General features: G+C 34.4%; 1 protein-coding gene across 2 annotated transcripts in view; it reads right to left on the bottom strand.

Moving 5' to 3' along the window:
• Luzp2 (leucine zipper protein 2) overlaps positions 1-13,404 on the bottom strand; it is a 469,710-nt gene extending 456,306 nt beyond the window's left edge. The window contains exon 1 of one of the 2 annotated variants that reach the window (XM_074043008.1): positions 12,777-13,404. In XM_074043008.1, coding sequence (XP_073899109.1) covers positions 12,777-12,838 — 62 coding nt within the window. In that variant the 5' untranslated portion in view covers positions 12,839-13,404. The remainder of the gene's footprint in view (positions 1-12,776) is intronic. The other variant, XM_074043011.1, reaches the window with a different exon arrangement.
• Between the last annotated feature and the right edge of the window lie 14,086 nt (positions 13,405-27,490).

The raw sequence follows: 27,490 nt of genomic DNA, 5'->3' as shown, positions 1-27,490 counted from the left end.
GTATCTTGCTGAAAGTTCTGTTAACATATTATTTAAAAAATCTGAACATTAACCAATTAATGTGGCAAGACTTACAAGCAGGTACTACTCACATCAACTTATGAATGAACAGAAAAAAAAAAAAAGAACAAAGCCACATTTGAGAAAACATGTCATGCATTGCAGGCACCACCTCCTTTAATTCTGCCAGGATGGCAGCCTTTGATTCACCTTTCAAATATGAAAACAGGGAATCAACATGGTTTAAATCCAGATTGCACTTAGCAAAACACTTTGCTCTTTGCTGCTTCCTTTAAGGCACAGGTGCTAGCCATCAAGAAAGTCTGCTTCCTTTTTGCTTCAACTGTCTAGGTACCAAAGCAACTACATTCCAACCAATTATATGTGTATGCATGTATATGTTTCCACATGCATATGTTATGACTGTATTTCAATATTTTTGACTCTTACAACATTCATGTAGAGAAAGAGAAGCCCAAAGCCCTGGTTTTGGGTCATAAAGCTATCATTACTAACAGTCTCCTATTCCATAAAATGAAGTTATTACTAGTTTCTATACAAGATGATATAAATGTGGAAGAGCATATATGAGAATTTAAATTAAAACATTATAAAAATACCAGATATTATGACTCTCTCATATGATGCACACTCCCCTTTAAGGCTATCTTTAATTGAGCAAAAAAGCATGTGAGGAAATGCGACCAATCCCTTTAGGAAGGAAAGTAGACACACTGTAGTGATTGGTAGAATTAACCTAAAAGTAGCACGTTAACAAATACAGCTTATTTTCAAGGATGAGTTCTAACAAAGCTGGAAAACAACTGTTTTAAATTTTTAGATATTATATAACATAATTATGTATGCTGTATACGGTATATATTATGTGCATACATATGCTTGTATATGAATACACATAGGCCTCTATGTCAATTATTTTACCTTGGAGTCAAACTTTTTCTAAATATCCCTTGATATTAATGTGTCAGTTTATAAATGGGTTAAATCTAGACCAGCACTATGACTATAGTACTTCACAGTGCCATCTTCTGACTCACAACAGAACTGCAGCTCCAGTTAAATAGCAGCACTTAAGCTTTCTAAGGGAAATCTGGGTGTTAGGACTATTGCTGTTTGTTTTAAAGTGCTCAAATTCTTGAAACAGACTAAGTTTAAATGATGAGTTACTTTCCACATCTGTAAAACAAAAGGTGACACTACCTACCATATGGAGTGCCTTGAGGGACCTCATGCCCTTCAAGGGGCATAAGCATTGAACCCTTGTTTGATTTAAGCATCCACGAGTGTAGATGACACAGGCCCTCTTCCCACCAGTCTGCATGTGGTTCCCAACAGCGCCTTTGTTTCTAAGTTACTTCTTAAATGCCTGGACACTGAAAAATTTAACCTTAACTGTTACTATCTCAGAATTTCAACCTTGAGACTTACGCCCATTAAATCAAAGGTTCAAACTCCAGTTCTGTCCTCTATTAACTCTGTGAACTTAAGTTTATTAACTTCTCTAATTTTTAATATCCTAATCCATAAAGGACTGACCTGAGTAAAATATTGAAAAGCACTGAACATAGTAGCCATAGAGAAATTCATAAGATAATTATTACACATAGAAAAAAAAGTAATAACCTTTAGCTACTGTTATAAATTATTTAAAAAAATAAAGTTTGAGATTCAGCAGTAGAGATAGCTAACTAGAATCACACGAGCAGAAGTTGCTGAGCAGCAATTTAAACAAAGGTCAGCCTGCTTCCTACATACTCTTCTGCAACGCCACATTTAACATTAGGAAGACATCTGCAGCCAGTCAATAGAACATGGCAGTTTATTGGCATGTTTCTGAAAACACCCCACACCCATGAAGAAAATTCTTTAGTAATACATGATTATTTTTCTTTAACAATAGAACCAACATAAGATAAATGTTTGTGTTACAACTTTAAAGGATTTTCTGTTCTGTTGAGTTGATATCTAAGAGAGAGTTATATAAAAGGAAGTTACATTTTAACATCTTTCCTCAATGTGTATACATTTTCAGCTAATTATTCACTTGAAGAAGAATATACAAATAAAACTAGAACTCCATACCTTTATCTCAAACATGTGAAAATGTCATTTTTTTCTTCTTTTCTTTTTTCTTCTACAAAATCAAAAATTGGAGAGAACAGGAGGGTAGAACAAGCCCTGCAGGGGGTGGGAGGGTTGATAGCAGTGGGAGGGAAGAGGTGGTGGGGAAAGGGGGTAAGATAGTGAATATGGTGCAAAAAAATGTGTGCACATGTATGTAAATGCAAAAATGTTACCTGTTGAAAATATTCCAGGAACGGGGGGAGGGATAAAGGAGAGCTGTGGAGCTTGAAACATATCATATTTCAAGTATGATATATTTGATACATTTTAACAACTTTTGTCAATGCCACAATGTACCCCCACCCAGCACAACAATAAAGGGAAAAATAAAATATAATAAAAAATTAGAACTCCCAAATAAAACCAACAAGAATTTAAAGTCAGTCCAGTGCTTTACTTTACTCACTAGGAGGCGCTGCAGTACCTTATGAACTTGGGCTGCAGTGCTACTTGGAGTTTGAACATAGTTTGTCCCCACAACTGACCAGTTTATAACTTTGGATAAGTAATCTCTTCCCATGGGTTTTAGTTTGCATATCTATAAATGGTGGCACCATCAGTAACTACCTCACAAATTTATTGTGAAGATTAACTTGCTTAAAGGAAGTTAACATACACAATTGCTATTACTTATTGTCTCTTGATTCTCTTTCTTTTTATTTTTTTAACTCCAGGAGAAACAACTTGTACTTCTAAGAGGAGGAACAGTAAGGAAATATAGCCAACACAGTTTTACTTACTATTTCATGCAGAAAATTCATCTGCAGGAACTGTTTTCCACACCATGAAAACCCATTGCCACTAAAGAAGGAGGAGATGAACAATGCTTTTATTTTTACCTGGCTAAATGTTACTTCTACATGGTCTGAAAATTCAGATTTCCTGCTGCAAGTAGAAAACGACAAGCATTTCTATGGCCTCTTATTAAGGTCTTGGATTTTTACAGCCACTTTATTATAGAACTTGGAGTGAAGAATGTTGGAGTGAGGTGAATTTAGTTTGAATTCTTTTGAGTGCATCTAAGGGATTTCACATCCCTCTCATATATTTTCTAGGTAGAATATGCTCTTGATGAATACATGTAAAATAGCTTTATATCATTTAATTTATTTGAAACTTTTTTCTGTCCATTGCAGAAAGGTACATGAGACAAAGAGCAATTTTCATCTAACTTGACTGATAAATGCAGTTGATTCAAGATGAGATACTCTCATTAAGTATATTTACATGCATGTGAAAATGATGTGATTTTTGCCAAACATTACCAATTTCCCATCCTCCTGACATTAGAGGCGAGTCACCACTGAGTAAATTACAAAAAGGTTGAAGAGTTCCAGACTCAAATACTTGGTTTTTGGTTTCCAAACTTTTATACACAAAGGAAGCACTGGAATTTCACATTAAGATAAAAAGTCACTGTCCCTTCCCTCAGTGAATCTAATCGGTGTAGCATAGGAACAGGAATCTGTTAAGAAACACCCAGGATATTCTCAGTCATATGCAGTGAGAAGTGTATTTTGAGAAACACTCATCTGAGGTCATACAGATTTTCTATGGAGGAATAATGAAATTGGATGGCAAAATTTATACTTGTAATAAAAGCGTCAATTTGTCTGCTCTTCCAACCGATGTTTCTTTGATTTATTTTAAGGATATTTTAAATTTAGCATGTACAGGAGCTAGCCATTTAATATGTTCAAAACTCAGATCTCCCCAGTGATAAAATATGTTCAAATATAATATGTTAAGACACAAGGCTTAAGTGCCAGCAGGAAAGTAGCTATCACATTTTCAGAAATATTGGCTGGATCTGTAAGTTACAATTTTATAAAAGGACCAATTGAAATAAAGATATACATAGAACACACAAAAAAGATTCAACATATTTCAATATGTTCTAAACAATAGTTTCAGAAAAAAGATGTTTCCCACATCTTTATGTGAACTTCTTTTTTTTGTTGAATGAGATGACAATTTTCTCTGTGGCACTAGAAAAAAGACTACATGCTCTCAACAACATAAAGCCTCTTCAACCATATCTGCCTTTTGCCAACATGTCACTTTAATTTTTCATACATTTTCTTGTTTCTTTTATGATGCAGAGATTTCTCCCACTTTCCTGCCAATGTTAAAGGCTTAATTTACTGCAAAGATCAGTAGTAAATAACTGCAAGCATTAGCAACAAGGAATTTATATCTGTTTTTTTAAACTCAGGAAGACTATTGACTGGAAATTTTCTCACCATTCAACATCTCTTTTCACGTACATAGCATTTAAAGATCTCTAGTGTGGTAGTTTTCCCATTTCCTTTTACCTCTCCAGCTCCTCTAAAAAAACATTAATATGACATTATAATAACATATAATTTAATAACTATTTTTCAATTTCAGCCATTTTACCAACACAAATTTGAGCTTTCAGAGTCTTAAGTGGATTGGGTGATAATGTTTTCTTTTTTTTTTTTTTTCCCTCTTGGGGATAATACAAGCGTTTGAATTAGTGTTCCTAAGGGTAAATGGTTTGGATGATAGAGAATTGGCCCCAAATTATGCATGTGATCTTGAAGGAAATATACTGCTAGTATTCATTTGTTCATTTTTAATAAAAGAGAAAAGACACATGGTTCAAAATATCTTCTACAGCATTTCTGAATTGCCTATCTCTACCTACGTGAGATGAACACTATTTAAGATTATCCTAAAATGTAAGTATACTTTGGTGGGGTAAAAGCAGTCAAATCCTTTTAATCAGATAATAAGAATGCCAATATATCAAGTTGTTTCTTTGAGCTGGACATTATTGTTTATACACATTAACTTAATTAATCCTCTTGAAAACTTTATGAGAGAGGCAGTGTTATCACCTTTTCAATGACCAGAAAAATGTGGAAAAGAGATATAAGCTGACATTTTAAAATTCATGTAATTCTAAGTCTCAGTTTGACTTTCTAATTTTAATATTTACACCCATGTAAAGGGCCAAACATCTTAGGTGACTTCTACTTTCCTACTCCGTCCTCCATGCCATTAATCAGATACTTACAAGTAAATGTTTCTAGATGCTAGGAGTATGTTTTAAGCAAAGTCTGAAAGGCAGGAAGTTACAAATTCTCAGAATCTTCCTGATAGGGTGAAATCACCAGAAGTCACATCCTCATAGAAGACCTGGAAAGAATCTGCATTAGCCTTACTAATGTAAGACTACTTGCCAAGACTAGTTTAGAAAGGCACCAAGTCATTACACACTTTTAGTCCCATTGTTTTCTAAGCAAGAGAAGGATAAATGAAAAGAAGAAATGAAGATGAAAGAGAAAATGTCCATTACCTTCAATTATTTATTATCAACAAGGATTATAATTGAGTACAGCATTTTCTCTTTAGGTACTCTCTAAAACGTATTCTGCCATGCAAATCAATAATGTCTCACATCTTTATGAAAGGCATTCTCCGTTCCTTTCTGCTGAGCAAAATATTAATCTAAATTAAACCATAAGTTCATAATTTGGACTATACCAGTTTAGATTCTTTAAATTAATTTAAGATCTTGATTTTTAATAAAATTATTGAAGTTCTTGTTTGAGGTATACTATAGAAAATCAACATACTGAATTATAATCGAAGTATAATAATAGCTAACCCATCTTAACATATTCTGAGGGCCCACATGGTACAGTTATCTGCCACACACTCAAATACAACTTAAGTAGGTTCTCTTCAACTCTAATCATCCAAATTTTAGATATCATTAGTTTCCAGTTTATAGATGAGAAATCTAAGTCTTAGCATGATTGAGAAACCTATCAAAAGGCAAAAGTTTGTGGGTGTGCAGGTAGGATGACATACCGTCACTGCTCCCTAAATATGCTTTGCAAGCATGAACCATATGTAAACTTTGACGAAAGTATAGAAAATTGTCAAACAAAATGTAATATCATCTTACATTGAAGCTGGATCTCAGTGTATTTAAGAACTCATCTTTACAGATACAAAGTAGCTATTCATTGAACAATGCCATACAGTTTTAGCAGAGACTTAACACATGAGCAATATATGATCAATTGTCTGGCAACTACCTTTATGTGAAATAGTTTCAACAAATAGATCTTAATGTCATGGGAAATATCACGTAACAAGAGAAATGAAAAATAAGAACTACCATCTGTGTGTCCTTTGAGAAGTAAATTGTGCCTAATTGTGGAAACTCATTAATGGTTCTGCTTTGGGTTTTAAAAATTAAAAATGACCTACAATATTTTTTAGGCCAGCTCATTTCAAAAGTCAGCTGAATAGAGGGTGAAAATGGTGTGAATCTCTTTATTGCTCTAATTCCCTTTATCTGTAGCTTATTGCTCTGTCATGATTACATGTAGTCAGAGAATTTGTTTTAAAGCTACGTTATACTTCACAATAACTGAATAGATCTGGAAACATGGCCGGTATGTAGCCACATATTTCCTGATAACATATGAGATGTCCCACAGTATGAAGTCACATAATAGATGAGAAAGGGGATTGGACAAAAGTTTTGCTTTTCCTCTGTGGCCTTAGATAATTTTCAAATACCCTGAGCCTCAGTTTTTTCCCTTGTAAAATATAGGCCTTTGGACAAGAACACAACCTTGTTTCATAGCATGTTCCTCAATAGTAGACTCTTTAAAGTACACTTGAAGGGATTAAAACACTCTAAAGCAACAGCAAACAAGTTAGACATAACTGGGATGCAATCGCCACCCATGGTACAATGACGTCCCCTGGTGTTTATGAAGGTGTTCTCAGCACACACTGATTACTCAGTTGACCTTCAGCTTGTGAATGAGTGAAATAGTTTACTTTCAAAATTTCTGTGCCTTGCATACTCATGAAGCAAAGTTCTCACAAGTCTTATTAAGCATGTCCTTTTTGTTTGATGCAGATGTTGCACTATCCGTACCTTTTATTTCCTCTTAGCCCCCAATCACACCCTGTTAAAAGGCCCACTTAGTTGATATGTTGTTGTTAGCACACGTCCCCACACTCAGAAATCTATGGAAAAGGGAGATTTTTTAATGTAATGATCAGAATTTTATGGCATAACTCTGAAGAGTGTTGATAACGAATATGCAAACTAATTGAGACTAGATCTCAATGGCATGGGAAATATCAGGTAATAAGAGAAATGAAAGGTCAGTAAGAACCACCATCTGTGTGTTCTTTGAGAAGTAAATTGTGCCTAATTGTGGAAACTCATTAATGGTTATGCTTTGGGTTTTAAAAATTAAACTGTCCTTTGGAATTATGAGTTGTAACATATGTAATCATTGTACATCTTCTATATGAGTAGTTTTCAAATTATTTTGTGTAGTAGAAAAAATGTCTCTATGTTATATCTTCTTCCTTTAATATTCTAGGGGCTTATACCTTTTAGAGATAGCTAACAATTGACAAACTAATGAACAAGTAGGGCACAAAGTGAAAGACAGTTGAATCTTTTCTACCTATAGAGCTAGAAAACATCCTTTTTTATTCATTCATTGACACCTGAGCTCATGGCTTTGATTTCATATTATGATTTATACAGTGTAAATGCAATTACATTTGTAACAGGAACACAAGTAGCTAAATATACACTTTCGTGCTAAATCACCTTCCATGTGATTAAAATAAATATCTCTAACTTTCACCCAAGTGCATGGAACTGCATAGGCAGCCTGACATCAAAACAATATTTAGAAGAAGTAGCCAAGCTACCAAGACACTTTCATTAAACATCCTGCTTCCTCTGTTCCCTGCCTATTTGTTACTTAGGATGAGTGTGTTTCTTTTTAATTTGGTGTCATTCAATTGACTTCTATGCAAGTATTTTCTTTATTCTTCTATGTCCAGATCAATCACTGATACAAAGATTTCATGAAAATGGTAATTGTAGTTTAGAAATAACTGCACAGTTTAACCCCTGCTGAGTACTTATTGTTTTTCAAAGAATATATTAAACTATTTTCATAAATTAAGTCATTCTGCCTGTGCAACAACTTTGTCAGATAGGTTCCATGAGTAGTGTTATTTCCGACATGAGAAACTTGTATAAAGAAGATAAGTAATTTATAATATAACATCATATAGTTTGCAAGTAGTTTCTGACATTGCAAATGATTGCAAGTAACATTCATCTCATTGTTTCTGGAAAGAAATTACACTGATACTCCTTAGTTGGCAATATTTACTCTCTCCTGATTCATACTTAGAACTGTGTGTAGAACTATTGTTGCTACTTATTTAATTTTGTCTTATGCAATCATGTGTGTACAAGAGTAGTTATGGGGGTAAATGGTTGAAACTAAAACTATTTTGTTGTCCTGTAGCAACTGACTGATTTCAGGAACACTTATTTTGTGATAATGAAAATATCCCAAGCAACTCTCAAGTGATAAATGTAAGTACAGATAGTTTCTGTTTCTAAATTTTGCAGACAAGAAAATATAGTTGTAAGGAACTTCTATTCAACTAGGTAACTTAGAAATCACTCAAGAACAGTTACACACACACACACACAAAACAATGCCACAAAACACACATGAGAAAATACATACTCCTCTGTAGTTTCAGTGATTTTTTCTTTCTTGTTAGAAGGTCAAATTCTTCCTTTTAATTTCATGGACTTTGATTTGAGACAATTGCACAGTCAATGTATAAATATTTAGGGTATTCCTATCACTAATCATAGAGAAAATAAACCCACAAAGATAATCCCCAAATAAATCATTTTCAAGATTGTAATTGGAATAGGATGGTATGACAAGTTGAAGCTTCAGAAGTCAAACCATAGAGCAGAGGTTTTATGTTTTCTTTGAAGGACCTATCTCTAATCCATTTACACAGAAGGATACAATTGTTACGACAAATAAAGGTACATAGGGGTAGAATAAAAGAACATGCAGGCAGACACACTTTGTGCAGAAATTGTGGGAAAATCCCACATAGTTCAGACTATTTTAGGAAAGTTAAGATAATACTGTTCCCTACATCAGCTATTCCTTATATTCCTTGAATTGATAAAATTTCCTTTAAAATGTATTATGTGTGAATTTATTGTGAGTTTGTTGTGATTTTTATCCTTTCTTTTATCGTACACCTCAACTTGATACTGAGGTTAGAGTAAGGCACAGAATAAATAGGATCCTGGGGAATCCTCAATATATATTACCATCTAAATATAGATTCTGAAGTAAACATGTAGTGTGACTGCTAATCACAGGGCCTAGGAGAGACCTCTAAGTTGACTCCTGTTGGGAGGACTATAACCCTCTATCTGCTCAAAGTTCTTGCTTGATAGAAAACTACCAGAAGTCAGTAGACCTCTCCTCCCTGGCATATCTTTCTCCTTATTAAGTCATTTAAAATTTATCAATCCAAAGGCATCAGGAGTAGTATAGGCATAGCATAAAGGAACAGAGTCAGCAGACTAAAGCACAAGCCTTCTCCAGCATTCCATGAATCCCTTTCCACCAAGAAATTCTAAAGATTTTTTCACCCCACCATTCTTCTGAAAACCCACATTACTTTCTGAAGTGAATTACTGGCTGCCTTGGAATAGCAATTTAATACTTCTACAGAATGAGGCTATTTAAAAAGTACAGTCATTCTACTCTGAAGCTATTAAACCTACACATGTGTTTGCTTTCTTTGGCCACATTTAACTGTGCGCAGGTTAAATGGATCTTTATATTAGCCACATTATTCAAACCATTAACTTGAACTTTTTGAATTTATATGTACTTTCTAAACAAGAGAGACAGTATTACAGGAAATTAGAGTTCTTTTTGATTCCATGGGGCTTACCAGAAAAATAGAGAAAAACGCTTGCTTATTGTTGAATATGAACATTTCACTTTCTTTCAGGACAAATAAAGAAACTATGATGTTGAGGGCATTGACATATTTCACCAGATGAAATTTCTGACATGGAAATTTCTGCTTCCATGTCTAACATTGCTACAGAAAAGGTAGGAAAGAGAAACAAACTGAAAGAGTTATTCAAAAATTTCTACTTAAAAGCAGGATTTTCTCAGCATTGTCAACCTTGTAGCTAGAGTGTTATATAGTGACTGTCTTTCCTATCATTACTGTAGCACTTGCTTCAGTGAAATCACTGCTTACTTTAAACCAGAAATGATCTTTAGCCCTATTGGGAAGAAAATAGCAAAGTATGTAGGAGCTATAGTCTGAGACAGGATTTGATGAGACAAATATATTTTTGCATCAATTTTCTCAGCTCCCCATTCCCCACACTTTAAAAGAAAGGTGATAGCCAAAAACAAGTGACATTACACAAAGGCTATAGGAAAACCTTTCTACACTCTGTGAATGCATTCAGCATCGTCTCAACAAGGGAAATGTCATTTGCTGCACATAAAGGACCACTGACTAAGAAACTAAGTTAACAGAAGTCTTTGGCTGGAAAACTGACTGTCACAGGTGGCCATTACAGAGCTATACAGTTTTTCCCAGCAGGACAAGAAGCTCACCTGTTCTCACAAAGCTGTTCAGTTTGGGTTCTAACCTGCATATGAGCCATATGCCTATATGAATCGTTAAATATTGCAGAGAGAATAACCTTCTGTTAGAGATCTTTATAACATATTCTTTTCTAGCAAAGTGACATATTGATAGCATCATATTCTCTTTCAAATTTGTTCCCCGTGATTACATTGATTGCCACAAAATACTATGGATATCCATTAAAGTGAATTGGTACTGAGTAATAACAATAACAGGTATTACTAATTATGAAAAAAATTTACTTTTTAACTCAGCAGAGTCTGTTTTGTAAAATTTAAGGACATGTCACACTGTTTACATACAATTAATTTTGCAGAAGTATCATATCCAAAGAGAACTTTTATTGAAGACATTTATCTTCATGGGAATTAACATTTTTGTGAGAGGGAAAGACGATGGGCCATTGGCACTATGTTATATAACTAACATTAAAACTTTGGAAGATGCAAACTTTGAGAGCTTTAAAAAGCAAATGTACACTCAGAACCCTAGAGATTTTTTACTCTTTAAAAATCACTGTAGGCTTGGTTTCCATAGCTTAAATATTTTCTATTTTAGGAATATGTTGACTGGCATCTACCTAAGTGTACAAACGTGGGAAATTTCATTTCTCTAGAAGACTCCACAAGTAATTATTAAAGCAGAACATAAGCGTTAATGGAAAGAATTCAGAGAATGCCTAGGATACGTTATTTGCATTAGTTTCTTTAGAGCTAACCACAGGTACTGAAATAAGCTTTGTATTTGGAATAAGTTATGCTAATCCTAGGAAGTTAAGTGGTTTTCTTTAAAAAACCTGTGCATTTCATGAATTGAAGTAATAAGCAAACCTTAGGGGAAATGAAACTCAAGTCATATTTTAGTCTGGAAAAGTCATCTGGGCTTTGTGTGTAAGGAAAAACTAAGTTCATCACTTTCTGGGACTAAATGAAACAGTCTATACATAAAAAGGAAAGTTAGGTTACACAGGCCTGAAAGAAGTGAAGACTATAAATGAAATCAAGAATTTTATCATCTTAAATTTTAAGAGTAATGAATGTTCTCCATCCCTCTTTATTTCAGAATTAGATAAAATTCTAGGTTCTTCCTTTGTTTTCCAACAGATACACAATCAGGTAGTGTTTCTATTCATGCATATTTGAAAGAATCCTCATCCTGTGTGGCTTATTTCATTTTATAGTAGCCAAGGGAAAGTGGTTGCTGCCAATATGATGCGAAGGGCATGACGAATAAAGACTCAGTCCTGGGCAATGAAACAGTCCACCCTTGTGTTGTGCTTGTGGAAGAAGAAAGAGAACCCATCATCAACTTTGGGACTTGAAGAACAGTAGAGAGTCAGAAAACTCCTCTCAGTCGCTGCATTTTAAATCTCCACTAAAAATAGCTCCTCTGTGCTGAGGCTTAAAGTCCCCTCTATGGCCAGTGATGGGAGTACAGTACTTACTTGTTCCTTACTAGGATCTGTTCATCAGCACTCTGAGAGTGTCTTCTAACTTTTAGTCACCTTCTCTGCTCTTTAATTAGACCTGACCACAGGACAGCCAAATGAAAACAACTATCACTAAGCCTATCTAAGATGTCAAAACAAGCCCTTTCAGGAGTCCAGGAACTTTTGCACAAATCTTAGTGTCTCCCAGTATTTTCTGCTTTCTCTGCAACCCGGAACATTAAAATCAGTCACACTGAGTGAGAGCGATTTAACTATTAAAACTGTTCCAATATAAAGATAGTGCCTGGTGACAATTCTCTTCCTCTCCTCTCCCTATTGCCTTTCTTTATTTTGTCATATTACTGCGTGGTTTCTGTTAACTACTACTAGAACTGGGTGGGGGGTGTCTTCTTTTTCCTCGGAAACGAACCTCTTGGTGTCTTACTAGGAGTAATCTTACAGACTTTCTCAAAGAGGCTGAGATAACTAGAAAATAGATATGCTTTTCCTGAAGGATTTCAGAGCCAGCAACACACAGCTATCATATTACTTAGGCGAGGGATGCAAACAGCTAACGCGCCCTTGGTTCTCATTGATGACCCTCAGTAGTACCAACCTCGCCTTGGCAGCCTCCCGTGGCTCAGGTCACTCACTCTCCTGGACTCACCTGGTACTGAGGACTAGCGCTGGCAGAAGAGGCAGCAAGTAGTGCGCTGGAGTGAATTTCATATTGTCGCCTGCCGGGGTCCTCCTTCCCTTGCAGCCTTGCTCTCTTGCCTTCTCTGGGTCCTGTCGCTCCTCAGTGCCCGGCTCTGTCCCCAGGAAGCAATGAGCTCTCTTCAGTGACCAACAGACGGAGACCTACACACGAATGAACGCTTCAGGAAGGCAGGAACTGGGGAGTATCTTCAAGAGTGATGTCACCGGCGAGGCGAGCCCTGCCCGGGATTGTTCAGCGACGCGGCTCCTTAGCTAGCGCAGAGGGCGCGTGGTCACTCGCGCTGGAGGCGGCGCAGGAAGGGAGGAGGGCAGGGTGTCCTGCTATCGCCGCGCGCGCGGGTCACCCGGCTGCGCTCTGGTCACTCGGTGAGCCCCGGTGGGCTGCTGATCATTTATTCCCGCTTTTACCGAGGATAGTGAAGGAGGGGCGGAGGCATGAGGAAGCTAATCTGCCAATAAGCCAACTGGTTTACTCCGTAGGAGGTGAGGCCATTCACTGGGAAAGACAGAGACTCTTAGAATCCTAGGCAGGTGTCGCTCACTCTATGGACAGTAGGATTAAAATATCGTTCTAATTAGAAATGCATAATGACTTGCCTGATGCGGAGGGAAGCAGCGCAGCCATCAGCAGGTCCGGAATTGTACCCTGAGCCCATGGTGCCATCGCCAGCTTCTTAAGCAGAAAATGCCAACCACAAAGCGGTCTGGGATCGTTAAAGAAGTCTGCTGCTTCTGGGTTTTGGAAATGTCTCTGATCTTCCTTTGATTCCAGCCTGTTCCTACTAGCTACTGTCAATGGTGCTAAAGCTGGTAGCCCAAGTTCATGCACCTGAAGGAGTCGTTTTCCTCAGGTGAGACTCATCACGGAGACATCTGACAAATTCATCAAGATGATAAGAGTAATTAACTCAGATAATTGGTATTGGGAGGCAGAGTATTTTATGTGTCACTGTGGGTTTCCTTTTTCTAATTTCCAAAGATTTAATAACAAGCACCCAATATTTAGTAAGCTTCAGTTACAAAATTCAATTAGAAAAATGAAATAGCACAACTGTAATACAAAATACCACTTTGCAAAAACAGTTCTGGAGAAAAGAACCACTTCATCTACACAGATATTCAACTCTAGGGCATATGCAACATGGAGTATGTGTGTGTGTTCTAATACAATATCCTGAATAGGTAATTGTGTATTACTTATCACTTTTTCCATACATTACTCACATAAGCTATCAGAGCAAAGAAGAAATCAGTATTATCATTGCCATTTGAGGAATGTTAGGACCACAATGTATGAATTGGATATTTTTTGTTTTTAACATAGAACTAGTCCTCTCAAATCCTAAGAAAACCCTACTGTTGCCTCAAACATCACACATGGCTCACTTAGCCAGTCCAGATTTGACACAAAGTTGGTGTTCAGTAATGAAGGATGAAGTGCACCAAAGACCAAAAGGACAAAGATTACCAGAGTTCAGGAATTCCTACCCAGTAGGTCCGGTTCATATTTCACTCCCCCTGCATTTGAAGTTTAATTGAACTATTCCCTTTATTCTCATTCTTGAAGACATTGCTTGTAGGAAAAATATGCTTTTGTTAAAAAGCTTTATTTTAAAGAGGATCAAAATGCAGAGTTAAACATTTAATTTACTGTTTTATTCCATTTTTTTGTTCTTTACAAGGTTAAAAACCACAGGGCACTAAAATAGATGGGTAATAACTTTTGCATTGAATATCAGTCCCATAGGCAATAGTAAGATCCACAACAGATATAACCAGACACATACAAATCAACTCTCTTGTGAGTTTCTTGTCATTTACAAAGAGAAATGGCACTGTATAGTCCTAACCCAGAGCAGTGGCTGCAAGAAAAAATAAGGACTCTAGTTAGGCCTGCCAGAATTTTCTAACAACCTTTTTCCTGCTCATTTTGAAAGGCGATGATTTGAGTTGCATGCTGAACAAACATATACAGTTATTGTTAATTAAATAATAAAAATATGTATATCAGGGAACAATATCCATTAGTAGAATACACTAAACTATGTTTAGTTTTTAATATTTTAGTATTATAGACACCCTGGCAGAAGTGAAGCACTATTTTGTTGTAGTTTTGACTTGCCTTCTTAATCAGATTGAGTATCCATTTGTGTGTTTATCATTCATAAATATTTTAGAGATACACTAATTCATATTCCTTGCCCATTATATATTAGCTTCATTTTTGAGTTGTAAAAGTTCTATACATGCTCTGGATACAATTTCCTTTTAGACGTATGATTTTCAAAGATTTCCCAAACCATACATTATTTTTCCATTTTCTTAATGGTGACATTTGTAGCACAAAGTTATTTTTATTTTGGCAAAGTGCAGTATATCTGTTTTTGCCTTTGTCATTTTGCTTTTAATATTGTATCTAAGAAATCTTTGCTTGTCTATGGTCAGAAATATCTATGTCTATGTTTTGATTTCTGAGTATTACAGGTATTTTTTTATTCATTTATTCACATGTGCAACATTGTTTGGGTCATTTTTCCCCCCTGCCCCCTGCTCCCCCCATCTTTCCCCCTCCCCCCTCACTTCAGGCAGAACCTGTTCTGCCCTTATCTCAGTCTTAAAGATAAATCTAGCCTGGTATGGTTGTGCGCGCCAGTAATCCCAAATACTTTGGAGGATCAGGGAGGAGGATAACAAATTCTAGGCCAGTCTGGGGAATTTAGTGAGACTTTTCTTAAAATAAAATAAAAAAGGAGTGGAGTTATATCTCAATGACAAGGCACTTGCTAGCATTTGTGCAGCTCCAAGTTTAAGCCCCTGTAATCTGTTTAGAGTGAATTTTTGTGAGGTGGGAGGTTCAACTCTATTTCTCTCATAGGTGAGTGACAAGATGTTGAAGCATCATTTTTTTCAAAGGGTATTTTTTTCTCCCAATTAAATTACACTGTTTTTTATTCTCTCACATTGGTACCTTTTGTTTGTTTGTTTGTTTTATAGATATTGAGGTTTGAACTCAGGTTTTCACACTTGTGAGCTTACACTTCAAAATTCTCTCTCTTGAGCCATGCCTCTAGCCCCTTTTCTTGTTACTTAATGTCCTTTTCAAGCTTCATATGCTAAACCCTGGTAGCCCCTAGAGTTTCATTCTAGATTCTCCTGTTTTAAAATTCTATAATTTTCTTTCTAAGTTGAACTTATCATTTCCTAAGGTTTTGGTTATGAATGACAAAATTTATCTTGATCTTAGACTTCTTGACTGATCCCTTAACTATATTTCTTGGGCATACCTCAAAATCAAATTCAATGATAGTAGATCTTTCTTTATCCTCTCTCTGTCTGATCTTCCTTCTATGCATTTGATTTGTTTATATCTCAATAGCTCAGTCACCCAAGTTATAAACCTCAGAGTTGAAATAGGTAGTTATCTGGTTCTGTACCTTTTACATAAAGAGCATTTATTTATATAATCCATTCCATTCCTGTCTTATACTAGTCACCAGAGCTGTCAATATATGAATTAGTCACCTCTTGGTTTCCAAGTATATTTCTACCGTCAGGTAGACTTTCTTCAAATCCATTTTCCTAGTATGATATCTCTGTACTAAAAGTATCATTATGGTCATAAAGTCCCTTGTAATTTACTCTCAGAAGTCATAGTCAATGTATAACTCTTCTCTACTCTTCTTTAAATGCTGTGCTCTACTTTAAACATACTAATGGAACTTTTTCCTCTGTGTGTCTTTAGAAGATTTCATGATAGTCCTTGCTTTGAAGTGCTATCACACTCATCTCAACTGAATAGCTTCCTTAGGCATTTAGGTCTCTCAAAGGCCATCATCATCTTCTCCCAGAATTCTTCCGCATTAGTCCATTTGCTACCACACACTTGGTGAGTTGTCCCTATTACCAGTCTCCTGGCATGTAGTACATTGCCTTGACATTGAAGTGAGTTATGTGTTTTTCTATTCCTCACCACACTGTAAATGTTAAGAAATGGAAGAGGACATTTCTCACTTTTCTATATGCAAAGGATATTATATAAAATTATGACTTATTTAAGTCTTTTCTGAGCCAATTACTGTTTTTATATAGATATATGTAAACTTGGAAAATAAAGGACTAAAAGAAATAAAAAATTATTCATTGAAAAACCTGTTTCTTGTTTTGATTCTCACTGTTTTATCACTGCTAATTAAAATCATTACCAAGGAAATTTTCTCTAATGAGGCCAATTATCCATTTGTAAAAAAGGCCAAATTCCTCTTGAAAGAGTAAAAATAAAGGCAGCACAGTTTTCTATCCTTTGTATATGTGTTTAAAAAAATCCCTATTTGCATACCACATTATCCTAAACCTCAAAGAGCAAAAATAAATCCACCCCAAAACTCCTAGACAACATAAACAGCTTCAGCAATGTAGTGGAATACAAAATCAACTTACGAAAATCAGTAACCTTTCTATACACTAACAATGCACAAATTGAGAAAAAAATATAAAAAAAATTCCATTTACAATATCCTCAAGAAAGATCAAATACCTAGGAATAAACTTAACAAAAGGTGTAAATGACCTCTACAAGGAGAACTACAAACCTCTGAAGAAAGAGACTGAAGACTACAGAAGATGGAAAGACGACCCATGCACATGGATTGGCAGAATCAACATAGTAAAAATGGCTGTACTACCAAAAGCAATCTACACATTCAATGCAATTCCCATCAAAATTCCAATGACAGTCATCATGGAGATTGAAAAATCTACCCTAAAGTTCATTTGGAAACACAAAAAAATGTGAATAATGCTGAACAAAAAGAACAATGCTGGAGGTATCACAATATCCGACTTCCAACTACACTACAGAGCCATAGAAATAAAAACAGCATGGTACTGGCACAAAAACAGATATGAAGACCAGTGGAACAGAATAGAGGACCTGGATATGAATCCACAGAACTATGTCCACCTTATTTTTGACAAAGGTGCCAAAAGCATATGATGGAGAAAAGTCAGCCTCTCCAATAAATGTTGCTTGGAAAAGTGGTTATTTGCCTGCAGAAAACTGAAACTAGATCTAGGCCTATCACCCTGTACTAGTATCAACTCAAAGTGGAATTAAGGACCTTAATATCAGACCTGAAACCTTGCAGTTAGTACAGGAAATAGCAGGGAATACTTGGAATAACTTTCCATAATGGCCTCTGCCAGTTTATGATTACTTTTTATAGAGCTGCAATAAAAATGAGTATGCAGGTGCCTTTGGAATAATGTGACTCGCATTCCTTTGGGTGTATCCCTAGGAGTGGGATTGCTGGATCATATGGCAGATTTATGTTCAGTTTTTAAAGAAATCTCCATTTTGTTTTCCAAACAATACTAGCTTACATTCCCACCAGCAGCGTATGAGGGTTTCTTTTTCCCCACATCCTCACCAACATTTGTGGTTGGTGGTGTTTTTGATGATACCTATTCTAACAGGAGTGAGGTGAAATCTTAGTGTGTCTTACCATAGAAATTTAAAAGTGTATTTTTTTCCTTTTCTATGACTATCTATGACTATGTTGGTACTGTTAAACCAACAAAAAATTAAGACATAACCTTTCTTTGTTCACTGTATCCAACATTGCAGATACAATTTTTCAAGGGCAAGCTCTGATCCATAATTACATTTCGCTAAAATGAAAATTAATGATGAGATTTATGTTTTAAGGCATGAAGCACAAATCAATAAATAATGTGATAATTAATATCAGATTATTTTCTCCTGTACAAAAATTTTAAAGAATGTATGAAGTAAATGTTTTCAAGCACCAGAAAACAGTAATAATGAGATCATAGAAAGATCACATTCACATCAATTTTCTCAAGATGATGATTATGTCAGACATGGAGTTGGAAGGTGGCATGCAAAGAAAACAACTGTCCCTTTATCTAAGAAGACTAAGAACCTGGGAAAGTGCCTGATTGTGGGAGAGTACCAGAGAAGAAAACCTTACAGAAAATGCCCCCAAATCCTGCATGGGTTCATTTAGATTACTTAGCCAAAGGCACTAATGCATAAGCATAGAGCAGAGCTCTCAGAAAGGCCAGATCTACTCACCTCTACTTGTCCTGAGACTGAGAATAAAAATAGAGCTTTCACAAAACCGTGAGGTAGTGGAATTCCTTCCCAGTCACAGAGAAGAAGCCCAGGAACACTGTGAAAACCCCAAACATTTAGTTGAGACTCCAGAAAGTCTAGGCTTTTAGAGTAAACAATCATTACTAAGGGAAAAGGTGTATCTTAGTAGAAAGGAAGAACTGATGTAGAGAAAGTCTTATGATAACAAAAAAGAGTCATGCCTATAGAATAAAATTCAATATCTACTGAAGGATGATGGCATGATAAATGATATCTGCAAAGTGTCCAGTTAATGTTAAAAATGTAATTGAAATAGTAGAAACATAAGGAGTATGGAATGTACTCCTGATTTTTACAAAGTTGATTAATATCAACAAAATCCAAAGCAACAATGATTTTGAAATAAGCAAAGACTATAGAGAAATTAAAACTATGAAATAATATAAATGAAATCCTAGAACTGGAAAGCACAACAAATGAAAATTAAAATGCAATTATAATACTGAAGAATTCAGGGTTAGAAATTCCAGCAAATGTAAATAGAAATACTCCTATTTGAAGGTAAGAGGAAATAATTGAGTAAATATTCAGGCAGTGATTTAATGAATTGGAGTAACATATCAAGGTGTCAAATAAACTTATATATGGAGTTCCAGATGTTTAGTAGAAAAATCATTAAAACATACAAAATAAATAATGACGTATGAAATACGTTATTGCATAGAATGATGAGGACCTTCAGATTAAATAGATGATAAATAGAAATAGAGATGTAATTCTCCTTTAAACAAAAATCAAAAGCAAGAATTGACTATTAATCAGTATATACCAACATTAGAAAGTGTGTAATAAATTAATTAAACAATTCTAAAAATCTTTTGGTACATTATGCAAAGTTTTAAAACACTAACATTAATCAGAATTGGAAATGTATGAATGGATATTATAGTCATTAACATAAATTATAAACACAAATTGCACATACATATAGGAAGATTTCTAAAGTATGAGACAATATAAAAACATTAAAAAAAGAATGTTAATTGAAGACACTAGAAGGAAGAGAGGAACAATAGAATAAATGAAGGAAAAAAATCAAATAATAAGTTAATAGATATAAACACCAATCACATTACTACGATGAACATTAATGATGACTATCAAATAAAAATGAGATATTTTCAGATTGTATATATATAGGGATATATATAAATACATATATGCAAAAAGAAATGTTTTAAACATAAAAGAAAAAAACTATGCTTTAAAATGTCTGAGTGGCTACATTAATAATAGTAAAGAATATTCATAATCAGAAAAATAACTCATCAGAAAGATGTAACAAAAATTTGGAAGGAAAGCCTAAGGAGATACAATAGAGAATAAAACAAATATACTAATAGATGGAAATTCCAATGTACCATTTTCATGACTGATAATTGTAACAAAGATCAATTAGGATACAGTATATTTGAAGACTATCATTAAAAATATGACCTAAGTAACATTCATAAGATACCACATTTGAAATTCAGAAAGCACATTTTTAATTATGCATGAAGTATTCACTACAATAAAGAAAATACTGAATTATCATTTTCTTTGCATTTTAAAATACTGCAACTTCAAAAATTTATATTCTGACCAATACAAGATAAAATTAAAACCCAACATTAATATTTCCAGGTATTTTAAGTAAGCAATGGATTAAAGAAAAATTACAGAATATTTGGAAAATATTGTATTAGATGATAATGATATTACAAGATATCAATAGATTATGGCATAATTACAGCAAGTCTTAAAGAAAAATGCCTATAGTTGATAAAAAAATAAAAAGCTGGAGAAAGAAGAAAATTAAACCTAAAGTAATTATATGAAAAAAAAATAGAAAATTTGGTTTCAGAATCAAAGTATAGGAAACAGTTAAAAAGAAAGAAAAGAAACATACCCAAACTGACTGAAAATTAGTATTGGCAAGCTTGTGGCAATTTTAAGAATAAAAAAATAAAATGAGTGTCAATGTAATAAATAAGAGAGGAAATTAATACAGATCATGCAGGTATTGAATGGATAACAAGGTCATATTACCATAGTACTACTGATAAATTAGATAAAAGAGAATGAATTCATGAAAATATAAATTGTTAAAAATCATCCAAGAAGAATTAGAAAATATAATCTTAGCAAATCATATTTTACTTTAAAATCTTCCCCCAAAGAAAAATTCAGAAATTTTACTGTTGAATTCCATAAAATGTGGAAAAATCTTAAGATTTTATGAAAAAAATTTGAAAGACAGGGCCAACTTTCAACATTTGATATTGAAAGTAATTATCTTGTGCAAATTATTTCAGAAATTAGAGGAGTATTTATTCATTTTTCTCCATACTTTATGATTATCTTATTGTTATTATAGTATTTTTATTTATTATTTCCCTACCACAAAGTTTAGACAAAATATTATATGTAAAGAAAATTCTGGGCTGATTTCACTAATAGTTTTAAAATTAAAAAATCCTCAAGAAAATATTGCAATACCTAAACTAAAAGTATGTAAATAGGAGAAGACTGAGCTGGGGATGAATTTCAACTGTCAGAGTACTTGCCTAACAAGAGTAAGACCCTGGATTCAATATTCCATTTTCTCCCTCTCCCAAAATAAAAATAAAAGTAATAATTCAATAAGTAAGTGAATAAACAGAAGACATTATACACAAGTTGGAGTCCTTCTGGAATCCATTGTCTGTAGATAAAAAAAAATGATCATTTGAATCAATGATATCACTGAACCAAATTTAACACCCATTTAAGATAATAAACCTCACAAAACTAATAATAGGAAGAACATATTTAACTTGAAATAAGAAATTTTAAAATCTTTATTATATTCAAAGGTGCATTACTGAACCTTTTTTTGTGAGATTGAATACTAAGCACAGATACATTCATGCCACTTTAAATTAAAAGAAGAAAACATAATGGAGCTATTTTGTGACTTATTAGTCACGTATCCTTAGAGAAGGCATTAGAGAGCACATCATGGAAAAAGACACCAATAAATGTTACTGCAAAAAATAAAATACCTTTTATCTTCGAAGACAACAACTAAGAAAACGGAAACTATAAAGTAGAAATTTGGACATTTTCAATATAGTTTTGACATACTATAGCAAAAGTATTCAATGGACATTTAAAATCATCAATAAAAAGACAACAAGATCAAAAGCTTGCCAAAAACCTTGAAAAGCACTTAACAGAAGATATTAGAATATCAAGGTAAGCACATAAATGATGGCATAACATTAGGAGCCCTCAGAGAAACACAAAATATGTGAAACATGGATACAACTACCAGAAGTGAATGTCTTTCTATTTGAATGAATAAAAGTAATGTCTGTTATCATGAAATATGACCAATGTTGTGGTACAACTTATACTCTTACATATTATGTTTAGATTGTGAAATGATGCAACCATTTTAGGTAACTGGCTTCTCAAAAACACACATAAGCAAGCCTACCAATTTCAAATTAGCCATTTACTCAAAGGAAATAATAAGGTTTCTTCACAAAATAATTTGTTTGAAATGCTTACTGCAGCTGTATTCATACAATTCCCAAAATAACTGTCAACCCAAATATCTACCAAATGGAAAATGAATGTAAAATGCAAGGTTTTAAAAAATGAATCACTATTATAAGAAAATGCTTAAAACTTCAAAAACAAGTATGAAAACAAAGAAGCCAGTCATAAAATGTACCCATTAATTAATTCATTTTGCATGAAGTTCAATAATAGGCAAAATTATTCTGTAGTAACAGAATGGTAATAAAAATCAGAGCAGTGGTTGCCAATGGGAAATGTTTATTGAATGGAATTGAGTAGAAGGGGTTTTTTGGGTTATTGAAAATGACCTATAGCCTCATTGAGGTGTTGATTACTAGGATGTTGAAATATGCAAAGGTCAAAAATTGTTAATATTTAAAAGTTTTATTACTTTATTGAGGCATAAATCATGAAATTTTGCATTTACTATCTATATACTTCAGTTTAAATTTTACTAGTAAAGTAGGATTATGCTAATCATTTTCATTTCTAATAAAACACTGAGTTGAAAGTCACCCACCCATTCATCCATAGATTAAGCTACCCATAAATCCACTCATTTAGCCTATATTTTTTGAAACCAACTTAGTCAATTGTGATAGTATATCACTAATGAGATAAGTTTTGTAGTGAATCTGCAAATAATGTAATCGTGAAAAGGCAAAATCATTTTATAAGTAATTTGAAAGGGTAAGCAAAATATACTATTTAGCATTTGGATTCGAGGAGTTTTATCAGAGCAAGTAACAATTTTACAAATTGTGAAGTACAAGAAGATGCTTACTACACAAAATAAACTGTTGAGTTTGATCCAAGGCCTTAATAGAGTTATAGTTCTAAAGAAGAACTACTTCAGTCTGAATACCACTTTGCATCTCACTAGTCATGAAACATTGTGAAAGATCTGATTCTCAGGAAAATATTACTGAGATTACTTAGAGGATTAAATATTGTTTTGGAGTTTTCATGACTATTCTCAAGCTCAGTGACTTGCCAGAACTCAAGAGTACTTAACAATGGATTGTTTAGCTATGCCTAATATTTATTACAAAAAGGAATACAAAGTAATCACAGCAGGGAAAACATTAATTGTACAAAATCAAAAGAGGTCAGGTGAAGGCTTTTGATTCCTTCCTTCATGACTGCCTCATAAGACTCACTTTCTCTCTATTCAAGAAATTCTAGGACACATGTGAGATATCTCTGCATATGAAAGCCTACTGTCTGTTAAAATTTTTATGGAGGGCTGTCCCATAGATTCATTTCTACTGCACAAACCAAGGCTGTAACTGAAACTCATGACCTTGTCATAGATGCCAAATACACATCCTAAATTTTGTTAGATGATAATCCAGGCAAGCAGGTTCGTCAAGTCCTATTGCTTCCCAGACATATAAAAGTACATCATTTATCACTAATATAAAGCACACTGAAGGACTACATTTTCAGGCATGGGCCAAGTATGAGCGTAGTTCTATCTTGCCCTAGAAATATACAAGATTGAGAAGCCGTAACTTATGTGCTATATACTCTTCAGCTTGAGAACTAAAATAGCCACAATAAAAAAACAGTACTTATATCAGAGTTACTGTGAGGATTTAATTCATATACACACAAGGACATAGGAAATGCTTGGAGAAGGATGACTGTAATAATAATGAAGGCATTGTATCTTCATTATGCTATTATTGAGAATCTACAAGTACTATGTGCTGTAAAGTAAAGATCGTTGTAATAGTGGTTAGCAAGGAGAGTGTAAATGAGTTGGATTGAAAACTTGAATGGAAACTCATTAGACACCATGAGAAATACAGAGCTGATGTTCTTCTTTCTGACCAACAGAGATAGCAAAGAACTGTTCCATTTCATTGCTGTGCTTTATACTAATTATCATACTGTGATAGTGAATAGATGTGTGATATGATTTCATGTGTAAGAAAGAGAAACAGAAGGGGGTGATCATTATCAAAGTATATTATAGGATATACTACAATATCACAATTAAGCTCCCACATTTTACAATTAACATGCACTAATAAAATAAGGGAAAAATTTAGAACTTATGTTTGGTATAGAATTTAGCTAATTTTTCACATTTTAATCTCTGTTTTCAGCATTTTAAAACTGCACAAACAATTTGAAGATCCATTTATTGAACATTTTGACAGCACATATGATATTCTTTAGCAAGAAGTCCTAAATTAATCATATTATTTTAATATTTACACAGTGATTTTTACAATCAAGAATTCATCTTAGAGTAGGAATTTTTGCCTCCACTGTACATTAAATATATAGTCTGAGCTCAGAGATGTGTGCCAGAGGATCATGTCTGAAATCCTAGAAATTCTGGAGGCTGAGACTGAGAAGATTGTGCTTTGAGGTCAGCCTAGGCAAATAGTCTGTGAGACCCTATCTCCAAAACAATCATTGTAAAATGGACTGCAGGCATGACTCAAGCAGTAGCACACCCACTTTGCAAGTAATAAGTACAGAGTTTAAACCTCAGTCTCACCAATAAAGAAAGAAAAAATCTGAGCTCATGAAAATATATGACTTGTCCAAAGTCATACAGTTAATAAGAATCAGGGTCTGCCATTTGAATTCAATTTATGTATAGTGATAGGAATATTGAGGACTCATAATTAGACCAAAATTGGTAACTGATTAATAGAAGAAGAGGTTTTGACCTCAAATCTTCTCATTTTCATGTGGTTAGTTTTTATTTTTACTTTAAAAAGTTTTTCTCTATATCACTCTCCAGAAACAATTTAGTTCCTTTTATTTAATCTCTCCACTCAATTAAAAATAGAGCATTATATAAGCATAATAAATATTTTAGGATCCATGTTCATTTTGACTGTTTCTAATTAGCTTAATTTTACATAAATACATTAAATCCCAAATATTAAACAGTTGTAGCAAACAAAAAAAAAGCTTTCTAACTTACTTAAACTTGCCAAAACTCATGCTTATTTTCAGTGAAAAAATGTTGACTCAATATTTTTCCCACTGCTCCAAATTTCTGCTATTATAATGCACTATTTGTGGTCTTTTTGGGGAAACATTTATTAATGAAAACAGCACATCATTGAAATACTACTGAAGAAGAAATGTATGCATGTCATTTTAATTTCCCATTACTAAGAATACTCCTGCTTCCCACTTGCCTCAGTCTTTCTTCTTTCTTTTCAAATTTTCTTAGAACTCAATGGAAAAAAATGTTCACATTGCAAAAGACACAGACCAAGAAATGTTATAGATTTTGTTCACATTGGGAAAATTTGACATCTTAACAAGTCAGGTCAATAAGCATATCTCAGTAAATGCTACTGAAATAAAAACTGAAATTCCACACTAAAACACAACTGAACAACATGGGAGCATATATTTAATGGTACAGTGAAGCGAGCTTTTTCTTGCTCCCTTGTTATTACTGAACCTAACTGGGTTTAACTGGACAGTGACAGGAAATGCAGAAAGGATAGACAGAAAGTGGGATCATGTGTGCTGGGCACTCAGGTGGAGACCCACAACTGCCTCATTGCTTCTTATCTCTATTAATCTTTTCTGTTTATTCTGCTTCTTTTCTCTATCTTTATTCTTTAAGGCCTTACTCCATTACAATTCTTTAATACCTTGCTTCTAAAGTCTTCTTTAAAACCTTGCTTCATATTCTTTAAAATCTCTTTCCTTAGACTCACACTGTCCCATGTTTTCTCTTAGCTTTTCTTTAGCATATTCTGTCTTAAAGTCTTTGCCCTGAGACTTGTACTATCCCATACTCTCTCTTTAGCTTTCTTAAAGCCTTGGTGCTCAGACTTGCACTGTCCCATGTTCTCTTTATCTTTTCTTTAGCTTAGCTTTTCTAAAGCCTATGTATAAAGTTCTCAGTATAGACTTGCACTGTCCCATATTCTCTCTTTAGCTTTCTTAAAATCTCAGCCCTCAGACTTGCCAGCAATTCCCCTTTAGAAATTCCCCTTCAGCAATCCTTTTCCCTTCAGAAATCCTCCCACATCAAAAAGCCAAATTCAGAAGTCAACAAGTAATAGCCCCCAAAGCAAAAGCCCAAAACAAAAAGCCTCAAAGCAAAAGTCCCCAAAGCAGGAGCCTTGTGTCCTCCTTCAGTGAGTCATTTACATCTAGTGGTAAACAGGGTGGAGCAGTGATTCTCAGGGAGGTGCATGACATTGTAATAGGAGAAACTTGCATTCCTGCTTCTTTGAACTTAAACAACTTAGGAGAAGCAGCTGTTCTTCATTTTCCTCTTCTGTGGCTGGGGTTGTGCCAATCTCAGCCTATTGGTAAACATCTTAGGAAAAGCAGTTGAGCTGCATCTCGCCTTGCTTATGTCCAGTTCTCATAGGCTTCTCATAATCTACTCTCCACAGTAGAGTGTTTACCTAGCAACTTGAGACTCTGAGCTTAATCCTCAGTATCAGAACAAATATATATTTGAAGGAGACGTTTTGTAAAGATCGTAAGTACTGGAATTAGGTAAGATGGCAGATGGGTAGAAGTTTTTGCCATCTGATCCCATGAATAAGAACATAGATAACAAAGAAAAGTCTTCTCACAGAGGAGCAAAGAGAAGAACAGCATGAACACCTGGAACAGGCCAACTGAAAAATACAGGGAAAGGGAAAAGCAATGTAGTAGGTGAATAAACTGTTTGCACTCCCTTCAGTCATGGAGTTGAGAGACAGCTCCTCCCAGGGGGAGGTGGGTTAAAAATCTTCACCCCAAGAACCACAGAGAAGTTTGGTGCCCAAACATGAAAGGTGCTGAGCCTGCGACCTGCTGCAAAACAAGTGCTGGGACACACTGAGTAGAAGTGGTGGACCATAGAGTTCACAAGAAATATGGGGTTATGAAATGTGTCTTAGAGGAAATTCTTTGCATGGAGTACACCTCAGTGAAGGCAGCAGTAGCAA

Source organism: Castor canadensis, chromosome 1, assembly GCF_047511655.1.
Source record: "Castor canadensis chromosome 1, mCasCan1.hap1v2, whole genome shotgun sequence".
Classification (NCBI taxonomy): domain Eukaryota; kingdom Metazoa; phylum Chordata; class Mammalia; order Rodentia; family Castoridae; genus Castor; species Castor canadensis.
Note: the sequence above shows the minus strand (reverse complement) of the source record. Positions and strands in the feature narration are given on the sequence as shown.